The sequence below is a fragment of the Hipposideros armiger genome, unplaced genomic scaffold (assembly GCF_001890085.2).
Source record: "Hipposideros armiger isolate ML-2016 unplaced genomic scaffold, ASM189008v1 scaffold_3, whole genome shotgun sequence".
NCBI classification, from domain to species: domain Eukaryota; kingdom Metazoa; phylum Chordata; class Mammalia; order Chiroptera; family Hipposideridae; genus Hipposideros; species Hipposideros armiger.
This window is the reverse complement of record NW_017731353.1, coordinates 8951539-8961958: the sequence shown is the minus strand read 5'-3', so window position 1 is coordinate 8961958 and position 10420 is coordinate 8951539. Positions and strand designations below refer to the sequence as shown.

The following is a 10420-nucleotide window of genomic DNA, read 5'->3' as shown; positions in this document are numbered from 1 at the left end:
TAATTTGAGTTCTCATACAACATTATCGTAAAAGAGCTGTAAAATAGTACAGTACTATAAAATATTTACACTTTATATCAAATATTTGTTATACAAAAATATTACTAACTAATTTTGGTTTCATAATTTTACGATTTTTTTCTTAAAGAGAATTCTACCCCAAAATGTATATGCCCAACATTTCTGCATCACGTGAGCACAACTCCAGAAAAACAGGACAAATTGCGTGCAGGGTGGTAAAATAACGGAATGAAACAGAAGCTAAGTTCAACTACAGAAAAATTGATGAGGATACATTTCCCTTGCACCCAGCTTGTGAACGGATACCCGCACCCGCTCTGAGCACGTGGCCGGGCTGGGGTTGGTCCATCCCCATCCCCAAAGGTGCGACCCGGCAGCCGGGTGTGGGCCCATCGAGAGCCACGGGAGTTGCCAGTCCCACAGGTTTGCCGAGAAGCTGCGCAGATGCAGATCCACTGGGGTCGGGGCTCCGGGGCTCCAGCCCTCCCTCCCGTCATCACCTCCTCCCCTCACACCCCTCCTGTCCACCATTCGCGCAGCCCCTCTCCCTTCTACCCGCGCTCCTGGCCCCCGCCGCACCCCTTTTTCCCCCGTCTCCCTTTCCCTTACTGCGTCCCCTTCTCTTCCCGTGTTCCCTCTTCTCTTCCCAAGCCCTCGCACCCCTCCCTCAGCCCCAGTTCAGCGGAGCATCCCCCCTCCGTCTCTCGCCCGGGCCCCGCGGCCCCTCCGCGCGCCCTTACGTCCCCGTCTCACAACGCGCGCCGCTCCGGCGTTCACTCAGGCGAATCGGGTGCGGATTGGCCCTGACCCGCGGGAAGTGCCCGCCCCTCAGGCCACCGGCCAATGGGAGGCGGGGGCGGTGCCGCGGCCGGCGCCGGAAGCAGCCAAGCGACGAGGCGTCGTAGCGTCGCCGGGTTTGGAGCAGCTGCCGCGGAGCCGCCGGACTGACTGTTGGACCCGCCCGCCCCGCCATGGCCGAGAGCGACTGGGACACGGTGACGGTGCTGCGCAAGAAGGGCCCCACGGCCGCGCAGGCCAAGTCCAAGCAGGTGCGGGCTCCGCGCCGGCCCCTCGACCCAGGAGCGGCCGGGTGTACCTGGCGGGGTGACGCGGGGCCGGGGGCCGTGGTCCGAGGACTGGGGCAGGGGGCCGAGCGGGAGACCGGAGCAGGGAAGGGGCGGAGGACCGGGGTGGGGCCGGGGAGATGGCCGGTCTGGGACGGTCCGGGGCGGATGTGGGGGAGGGGGGCTGGGATGAAGACGGGCGAAAGGTCAGACCGGAGCGGGGGGTCTGGCGGCCGGGCGAGGACAAGGGGCTGGGCCCGGGCAGGGTGGTAGGGAGACTGGAGCGAGGAGGGCGGGTGGCAGTGGGCGGGGGGCTGTGCCGCGAGGAGGGCAGAAGGGTCGGGGTTTTCGTACGCTTGTACAGGCCTGGGGGCGAGCCTCGCGCAAGGTCCCCAGGCCTTAGACCTTTGGGTGTGGACTGGGACGAGGTCAGGTGGGAGGGCCTTGGGGCAAGGACAGGGGTGGGATGGGACGGGCAGGGTGTGGGGCTCCCCCAGAGTGCCTTCTCAGTCCAGAGCCGCCTGTGGAGCCCACCGAGGCACGCTGCAGGCTAGAGGGAGTTTCTGTCCCTAGGCTGAGGTGACCTAAAGACCCAGCAGGCAGGTGGACCTAGCTTCCCTGTCCTGTTCCTGCAAATGTCAACGAGCCCTGAGCGGTACTGGGGGCAGAAGGTTCCCAGACTGGCTAATCCAGGTTCAGATGTGAGTCCAGCGTAAGCGGCAGAGGGCGGGTTCAGTCACCACCCCTGCTGGGCTTTTACCTCGGGACCCTTAGCTGCACAGTGGCGGGTCTGGGCCAGGACGGGCTGCGGCCCTGGTGACCAGCATTCAGGGACCTGTACCGGGCTCATTGCATGGTCAAAACCAAGTCCACTGTCTTTTTCCAAAAGAAACCTAATAGCCACTAGCTAGGAGTCATGTGATCACGTCCGGAGAGAATCTTTGAACACATCACACTTAGCGCCCCACAGTCACTTCTCTGAAGTGTGAGAAACACCAAGAAATACTTTCCTGTTGGGCGGCTATAGGTCAAGGGGTGTCACTCTCACTAGCGGGGCTCTGTGCCATGTGCCCTCGCGTTTACTGGAGCCAGATGCCCTAAGGAATCTCCCCGCTTTTGCCGGAGAGTCTAGTAGAGAAGTCAGTCTGACTCAAGTGTGGACTTCTCAGGAGGCCGTTGGCGTGTCTTCTCAACAGCAAAGAAGTGAGCTATTCCTGTCTCCTTAGTAGCAGCTGATTGAGACTTGCCTGGATATTTGGTTGTCTAGGATTTTGCATAATGAACTTGGCTTTTTTTTTTTTTTTGGTTTAAACAACACATATTTATTTTCTCACGGATTTGGAGGCTGGAAGTTTCAGATCAAGGTGCCAGCAGAGTTGGTTTCTTTTGAGGCCTCCCTCCGTGGCTTACAGATGTCCATCCATCTTCTCCACCGTCTTCACGTGGTCTTCCCTCTGTCTAATGAGTTTGGCTTTTAAACCCAGCCCCGGTGTGAGCCCTTGAAGGAGCCTGGCTCACACACACACTGAGCTGGCTGCCGGGCTCAGGCAGCCCCGGGCGTCAGCGGTGCGCCGCCTGGCTCCCGGCAGTCCTAGGTGGTGTTTGCTGGACACTTGCCAAAGCTGATTTTGACCAAAAACCATGTTCTTATTTCCTAGGCCATCTTAGCAGCTCAGAGACGAGGAGAAGATGTGGAGACTTCCAAGAAATGTAGGTACTCAGGCTTCCACTCACAAATTGGGGCGTGCTGGTGGGGTTCACTTCTGCAGACGTGTGTTGGTGCCCGGGCTGGGGAATGCCTGGGACCTGAGCAGAATGGCGGTGGTGGCCATGGGTCGGGGGTTGTGCTACCCACTCCCGCCATGGGGAGACAGCTGTGTGGACTCCGTGCTCTTGGGCCTATGAACTTCCCACGTCACCTGGGTGCAGGGCGTCTGTCGGGCCTGGTTCCTATCCTGAAATGGCTTTCCTTGGGGTTTGTTGCAAAGCCTGTCTCTGCTCTTGCCTCCCGCTGGTCCAGGGGCTGCTGGCCAGAACAAACAGCATTCAATCACCAAGAACACTGCCAAGCTGGACCGGGAGACCGAGGAGCTGCACCATGACCGGGTGACCCTGGAGGTGGGCAAGGTCATCCAGCAGGGCCGGCAGAGCAAAGGGCTGACACAGAAGGACCTGGCAACGGTGAGCGAGCGGCCGCTGCTCCTGGGCTGTGGCCTGGGCTCTGCCTGCCTGCTGACTTGGGGGCTTCAGTCTGCCCTTGGCCCTCTGGGGAAGAAGCCACGAGATGCCAGGCGTAACCTTCTCTCACATGCGACTTGGCTCCAAATGTGTGCAGGCCCTAGAGCTGCTCTTCCCTAAGGCCGTTGGTCCCTCGCTGTCACGGAAGGCAGCGCCCCATATTGTCTCACCCATGTGTGTGCTAGTTCTGCAGCGTTTCCTTACTGAATGGGCATGTCCACAACCTATCTTCTCTTTAGAAAATCAACGAAAAGCCACAGGTCATCGCAGACTACGAGAGTGGACGGGCCATTCCTAATAACCAGGTCCTGGGCAAAATTGAGAGAGCCATCGGTGAGTGTCTTTCGGGCCTTGGCAGGGTCTCCGCTGCCACTGCCTGTCCAGTCACGAGGGCCGCCCTCAGGAGGGCTTGGTGAGGGTGGGGCACAGGAAGGCCAAGGCCACAGAGTTTTCCCTTCCCTTCACATGTCCCCCACTATCCCCTCCTCTGATCCTGGGGACAGAGGCCTCCCGAGTTCTCTCCCCGGCATTGGTCACATTCTGCTCCCACACATCCCTTTGTGGGTCAGCTGGAACCTGGGACGTGGAGCTCCCAGAGCACTGGTGCTGGGAAGGGACGCCTGCTCTCGTCCGTCGGAGAGCCCTGCCGGGAATGGAGCCGTGCCCGTCCTCCCTCCCTCCCCTCCTTCCTTTGGGGTCAAGTGGGCTTCACTGCTACCTCTGGGCCGATGGCTGGGGACGCTGTAGCGCTGCCCTGTCCTTCGAAGTTCCAGAGTAGGCGCTGCAGTGGTCAGTGGGCTGATGGCTCTTTCAGGCCTCAAGCTCCGGGGGAGAGACATTGGGAAGCCGATCGAGAAGGGGCCAAGGGCGAAATGAATACAGAGCCTCGAAATCGGTGCGTTCCGGCCGATCTCGTCTGGCTGGTTCCCTTTGACCACCAGCGCCAGTGCAGGCCTCCTCCATGGCCGAGCGGAAACCGGGTATCAGCCCTGCCCGGGAACCCCCTCTATCTGAACCTGCTGTCAAACAAAACCTTGCAAAGTGTTTGCTTCTCCAGATTGTTTTACCTCCCTACCCCCGAGCCTCAATTTGGGGCACAGAACGCTGCTGTCCTCTCCCAGGGTGTCAGCCTAGCTGTGGGGGTGGCTCCTGAGGGAGCAGAGTAGGAGGGTACGGGGTGGGATGGCCCAATCCGGTCCACAGGGGAAAAGGTTCCGCCTCTGGTCCGGCTGTTGGAGAAGCTAATAAACGTCCGCTGCCCTTCCTGCTGCTGTGTCCTCGTGTCCCATCCCACCCGTCTCGTCCTCAGCACCCCTCCCTCTAGCCCCCAGTGTGGGGAGGGCTAGTTTTCATAACAAACACCGTAGGGGGTGTCTGAGTTCGTGGGCATTGGCTGACCTCTTGGCGATGGACCCCACCCTCCCCTGGTGCTGAGTCCCAGCCACACCCTTCCCAGTAGAACCCAGTGGGCCAGGGTGGCAAGGTGGAGCGGGTGGGCGGGAGCATGTGGCTGTTCAGGGATGGCCGTCACCCTCTCCCCCAAGACAGTGTTGTCCAGTGGGGCCTTCTAGGCCACGCGAGGTCTTGTCCAAGTCCTGTGTGGGAGAGCGGAGCCTGGGACCCTCCCTGGGTTAGAAAGACCTGACTCCATTTCATTATACGAGGAAGGCATGTGGGTACAACAGGGACCGTGACACACCTCCGGGGAGCCACCTCCCTCAGACCCTATGAGGCCAGCAGGGCAGGAACCTTAGCTGGTGCTCAGGCATCATGGGGGCACCAAGTGACTTCTGCTTTGAGGTGTACCATTTCAGGGACTGGGTGAACTTTTAAGGTGGGACGGTGGACCCTTCCTGTGGGACAGGCACAGAAGGTCACGTCCCACCAGACCAGCTCCATGCCACCTGGGACGCAGTCCAGTGTTTGCGCCTCAGACTGTCACCTGTGCCTGTGAGTCTCCCCATTCCAAATCGAATCACCCGGCAGGGCGGGCCGGACACCTGGTCAGATTCCATCACGTGGGGTTGCCTGCCTGGCCTGGGGCAGTGGCTTCTCAACGTCCTACTGTGTCTGCCTCCTGGCGCCTCCAGCTCCTGGCCCTGTCTGGTGTGGCCTGTTTCCTGCCACTGAGACGTGGAAGGTGCCTTCAAGTATGGTCTTGGCAAGGCTGGGTTGGGGATCCCAGGAGCCAACTTCTGGCTGGCGGGCAGGGCAGGACACATAGACTTTGCCTGGCGAGCAGGGGCTGTTTTCACTGGTCGGGGTGTTTATTTTTGGGGTGAGGACTGTACCCAGGCACGTGGGTGGCAGTCTGAGCAGGGTGAGGGATGCGAGGCTTAGCCCATCCTGGGGGAGGGATGGGGCTGACAGGATGCGGGGAGCTTGTGTGAGGAGCCAGGGTCTTCTCTGGGTCATCTATGGGTCATTGGTGACTGATGCAGGCAGGGTGACTTGATCCTAGGAGGGAGGAGAGGAGCGTGGTGACCGCTGGGTGGTGGGAGTCCCACCGCTCCCAGTTCCCCAGGGCCACACCGAGTGTGGCTGTGGTGGCTCACCCCACCCAGGGCCCCTACCGCATTGAAGAGAATGTTGTCGAAGCCGGGGGCCGTGGCCACTGTCCTGCCTCGGAAGGGGCAGCCCCCCTTCTTCCGCAGCCAGAGCCGCTCCAAGAGTCCAAGCAGCCCCAGCAGCACTAGGAGGAGGAGGAGGCCGCCGACCGCGGCTGGCACTGAAGTGGCCACTGCCATGTCCCCTGTGGGCCATGGGGCATGTGAGCCTGAGAGTCAAGCCCTCCTTGTCAGCCCCACACCCGAGGCCAAGGACAACGCTTGGGGGTTGCCGGTCCCTGCAGCCCCCGTGGGGTGTCCCATTGTGCCAGTTCAGGCTGCAGGCGAAGGCTGGGAACCTGGCGGACAGGTGTCCAGGCCCCGGGCTGGACCCCGCTTCACTGTGAACTGACCACCTGTGCATGCTCCAGCAATAGGCTGGCATCCGCGTCTGGCCTGACCAGCACCTCCAGGGCCTAGACGTGCCCTGGGAGGGCACCAAGGGACCAGGGATGAGGGGTGGTCCAGTCCAGGAGGGGAGGGGACAGTGGGTGGAGGGAGGGGATGGTGGTGCCCCTGGCCTCTCGGGCAGGTACATGGGCCACGAGCTGCCCAGACGCAGAGCAGGACCGGTGACCTGGGCAGGGCTTACCCTGGCTGGGTGCAGACAGCTGGCAACGCTGCCCAGCCAGATACTCAATGTCGTCCAGGGCAATGGGCCCCAGGGCTGGCTGACCGCCCAGAGTGGCTTCAAACACGATCTGACCAGGAGGGAGGAGAAGCTGTGTGGACTCAAGAAGGAGGAAGACACCCCGCCTGAGGCCCCGGAGGCCTCCAAGCTCTACCGAGCAGCCCGGCCTCACCTGGAACTCTTCAGGGCTGGCCACCTCCACCTGGCCTTCCAGCCACTGGTGCCGCAGGTGCCCGCCCGCACCCCACACGGCCAGCTGGCCTCGGACACTGCTCAGGAGAACCCTCAGCTCGCCCTTGTCTGAGATCAGGGGCCGGGGAGTGGTCAGGTCCCTGACGCAGCGTGACGCAAGGCTGTCCCCGGGCCCCTGCCGCCCCCACTGCTCAGGCACCGCTGGCCCAGCCGACTCACAGAATTGCTCGGGAAAGCCCATCTGGTACCAGAAGCGGAGGCAGGAGGCCTCCGTGGCAGGCAGAGGCTGGCTGCGCAGCCAGGCGGCCGGGCCCCCTGGGCCCAGCACGCTGGTTTCAAAGAGAGCGAAGTGGCCTGGAAATGAGAGGGAGGGGCCAGCCCTGGGACTTGGAGGCCTCTGACCCTGGTGGGCTGGGCTGGTTGGCCTGGGATGGGGTGGGTGTGTGCCCTGGGTGTGTGTGGCTCTGGGGCCCCTTCCCCAGCTCAGACCCACCTGCGTCAGTGCCCAGAGTGTGGTCCACGGGGGGCTGGGGGTAGCGGGAGGGTGTTTCTCCACTGCTCCAGTCCCAGCTGTAACTGCCCAGGTCGGGCCAGGGCAGATGGCTCCAGCCACACAGGCCAGTCTCAAAGTCACAGGTAGCTGCAAGGGACCAGGGCAGTGAGCGGAGCTGCCCTTGCCCCTCCATCCCCTGGGGCAGCACCGCTGCTGGGGGCAGGGTTGGCACAGCTGGTGCCACCCATGAGCCAGGGCCAGGCCACAAGGCTCCCACCTGGCTGTGGGCAGGGTCCGTCCTGGAGGAGCAGGTCATCCAGCGCCATGTAGGAGGACTCCACCCCAGCGGCCACGGCCTCGAACACCACCTGGGCAGGTACAGGGCAAGGTGTGCTCACAAGTGGTCTGGACAGCCCCTGGGGGTGAGGAAGGACCCTCCCCCCAGGCACTCACCCTCCAGGCCCGCTGGGCCCACACATCCACGCTGCCCAGGCGCCAGGCAAGCCCTCCGTGGTCGCTGATGCTGAGCACCTGTCGCCTCTCGGCCTCCTCCACGTAGACCTGCAGGGTACCTGCCACACCAAGCAACCAGCCCAGGTCAGCAGCAGTGGAGGAACAACGCTGGCTCAGGGCTCTGCAGTGATGGGCTCCCAGGTGGCCTTGGCACAGGGGCCTGTGTGGATCCCATGGCCACTCCTCCTGGCAGCCCTCACCTGGGTTTCGGAGGCTCAGGTGGTACCAGAAGGTCAGGCAGGAGGGCTGGGTCAGGGGCCTGTACTCCTCCGAGGTCAGGGAGGCCACGTGGCCCCGTGGCAGGGTCTGTGGGCTCGTGTTCACCACCATATAGTGCCCTGAGAGGGGTGCCAGCTTCAGCCTGCCACCCTGCCACCCTGCCCCGCCCTCGATCCCGCCCCTCACCCGGGCCCCGCCCCTGCCTGAACCCTTGGCCTGGCCCTCCTCAGCTCTGTCCCAGGCCCACACCCTGAGGGGTCTCTGTGGTGTGGTCAGCGCTGGGGCCCCAGGCAGCATGACCAGTGGCATTGGTCTGGCACATCCAGAGGCCCCCGGTGGAGAAGCTGCACGCCAAGTCCTCGAAGGAGCAGCGCTTGGGGGCCCAACAGGGCCCCGGCCGCAAGGCCACGTCGTCCAGCGCCATGGTGCCGTGGTACCCATCCCGGAGGCCCTGGAACAGCAGCTGGGGGTGGACAGCGTCAGCCCTGGGGCCTTGCCCTGCCCCCGCACCTCCCAGGCACCAGCCCTCACTTGGTACTGGGCACCAGAGTCCATCTGGTGGTGGAGAGTGGCCCAGGCCTCATGCCAGCAGTTGCCGTGGGTGCCTGACTGCGACCACAGGTGCGTGTCTGCCTTCCCATCCTGTCTCATCACAAGGCGCAGTGTCCCTAGAGGGAGGGCAGAGTTTAGAGGGGACCAGACCCCCACTCCTGATAGCCTCCCACCCCCTCCTGGTCCCCCGAGGGGCAGAGACAGAACTCAAAGCCCCGTGGGCATCCTAGCCCTACCCAGCCCCGGGTCACTCACCGATCTGGGGCCCGTGGAGATGGTACCAGAAGGAGAGACATTCCTGAGAGGCTGCCGGCGTCTGGGGCTGGGTGAGCAGGTGGGCACCAGGGCCCCGGGCTGGGGGGTCTGTAGGATTCAGGAGCACAAAGTAGCCTGCGGGGGGTGGGGGCAGACACAGCTGAGCTACAGAGATGCCAGGCTCCAAGAGGGGCACATGCTGTGTAAGCATGCCCCCACCCCCCAGGTCTGGGCGCTGCCTCCTGAGCCTGGGTGCTCTCGCCCTACCTTTGCCTGTGGTGTGGTCATATCCAGGGCCACCGCTCTCCATCCGGTGCCAGTGAGCATCTGTAAGGTGGCCCGTGTGCCAGCCGCACGTGTCCCGCTCAAAATTACAGGAGACCTCTGGGGGTGGGGCAGTGGTGGGGTCAGCACCTCTCCTGAGTCCTCAGAGGGTAGGGGGACTTGCTTTCTGGAGTGGGTCTCCCAGGGGTCTGGGTAGGGACTGGGCAAGGGCGGGAAGGACCTGTGTCTCTCTTGGTGGCCACTGTGGTGCTGCAGTCCTTCATGATCACATTGTCCACCCCAGCGCCCTGCTGGCCGGGGTCATCCAAGGCCACCAGGCCGACAAACTCCAGCTTCATGGGGGGCATGAGGGAGGAGGGAGAGGTTGCTAAGTCGGGGCCTGCTTCATGCGACCCCACCCCCACCCCCGCAGGCTGTCCTTCTTACCCGGAAGGGCCAGCGGCGTGCCCCCAGAAGGACCGTGTCCACTTTCCAGCCCCTGCTGCTGCTCGGGGCCTGCCACACCAGCTCCCGGGTGCCGCCCTCCACCACAACCAGTGCCAGGAAGCCTGGCCGAGGGGGTCACCATGGGTGGGCCCACCCCACCCCACCCCACCCCCACTTCCACTCTCCCACAGGGTGCACCTCGGAGCTCTCGCCACCCCAGGGCTGGGCAGAGGGTCTAGAGGGACAGTGGTACCTTGGGGGTGACTCTGAAAATAGTAAGCCAAGTGGAGTTCACAGTGGGGGCCAGAGGGGCCCAGGGGGGGTGTGAGGACGCGGGCCTCCGCAGTCAGCTGCCCCCAGGCCCTCTGCAAGGACAGGAAGTGCCCTGGGGAACAGCAAGGCTGCTCAGAACCGATTCCTTCCAGGGATCCCCAGCTCAGAGACCCTCCCTAGCAAAGAGGCAGAGCAGGGGACCCCTCTGGGGGTGCAATTCACAGGCAGGCTGCAGGCTGCCCTGGGTGGGAAACTGGAGCCTCACCAGCAACAGCTCCACTGGCATCTGTGCCAGGGCCCCCACTGTCCTGGGCCAGGAGACGCCTCCACTGCAGCCGCCCCACGCTGGCATCCTCCCAGCCCCCGGCCATGGGGAGCTCGAAGTCCGTGGTGCCTGCAACGCAGCAGGCACTGGTCACTTTGGGCCCGCCGCCCCAGCAGTGGGGACGGTCTGGAGGGAGGGAGGACCCCGCTGGCTCTGGTCACCCCTCACCGCACTCCTGCTCGTCCTCGCCCCCCTCGCACTGCTGCTGGAAGTCACACAGCTGCTCCAGGGGGACACACAGGTCACCACAGGAGAGATGTCCTGGCTCACAGAAACCCTGGGGCTGCAGGCTGGATGGGTCAGGGTAGGGTGCTGGGGCCCAGAGCC

The 10420-nt window shown here is 63.2% G+C and overlaps 2 protein-coding genes across 2 annotated transcripts in view; one reads left to right on the top strand and one right to left on the bottom strand.

The window, feature by feature from the left end:
• The first annotated feature begins 892 nt into the window (after window positions 1-892).
• On the top strand, window positions 893-4590 carry EDF1 (endothelial differentiation related factor 1). The gene is made up of 5 exons (XM_019640502.1): window positions 893-1070; window positions 2744-2795; window positions 3106-3266; window positions 3563-3656; window positions 4138-4590. Exons 1-5 carry the CDS (start codon window positions 993-995, stop codon window positions 4197-4199), a joined length of 447 nt encoding a protein of 148 aa, XP_019496047.1. The 5' UTR covers window positions 893-992; the 3' UTR covers window positions 4200-4590.
• A 978-nt stretch (window positions 4591-5568) lies between these two features.
• MAMDC4 (MAM domain containing 4) overlaps window positions 5569-10420 on the bottom strand; it is a 9314-nt gene continuing 4462 nt past the window's right edge. The window contains exons 12-29 of the mRNA XM_019640521.1: window positions 10262-10414; window positions 10034-10162; window positions 9749-9880; window positions 9496-9617; window positions 9290-9401; window positions 9052-9168; window positions 8785-8919; window positions 8509-8645; window positions 8227-8440; window positions 7959-8096; window positions 7699-7817; window positions 7523-7613; window positions 7246-7392; window positions 6972-7106; window positions 6733-6860; window positions 6522-6630; window positions 5897-6075; window positions 5569-5780 (exon numbers count right to left, since the gene is read on the bottom strand). Of these exons, the coding sequence (XP_019496066.1) occupies window positions 5739-5780; window positions 5897-6075; window positions 6522-6630; window positions 6733-6860; window positions 6972-7106; window positions 7246-7392; window positions 7523-7613; window positions 7699-7817; window positions 7959-8096; window positions 8227-8440; window positions 8509-8645; window positions 8785-8919; window positions 9052-9168; window positions 9290-9401; window positions 9496-9617; window positions 9749-9880; window positions 10034-10162; window positions 10262-10414 (2339 nt within the window). The 3' untranslated portion in view covers window positions 5569-5738. The remainder of the gene's footprint in view (window positions 5781-5896; window positions 6076-6521; window positions 6631-6732; window positions 6861-6971; window positions 7107-7245; window positions 7393-7522; window positions 7614-7698; window positions 7818-7958; window positions 8097-8226; window positions 8441-8508; window positions 8646-8784; window positions 8920-9051; window positions 9169-9289; window positions 9402-9495; window positions 9618-9748; window positions 9881-10033; window positions 10163-10261; window positions 10415-10420) is intronic.

What these genes read in the sequence shown, in the direction of transcription:
- EDF1 (XM_019640502.1), top strand. Translation starts at nt 993, where the DNA reads ATGGCCGAGAGCGACTGGGACACGGTGACGGTGCTGCGCAAGAAGGGC. An exon ending in CGCAGGCCAAGTCCAAGCAG is followed by an intron (nt 1,071 to 2,743) that starts GTGCGGGCTCCG and finishes CTTATTTCCTAG; the next exon opens with GCCATCTTAGCAGCTCAGAG. An exon ending in CACAGAAGGACCTGGCAACG is followed by an intron (nt 3,267 to 3,562) that starts GTGAGCGAGCGG and finishes TCTTCTCTTTAG; the next exon opens with AAAATCAACGAAAAGCCACA.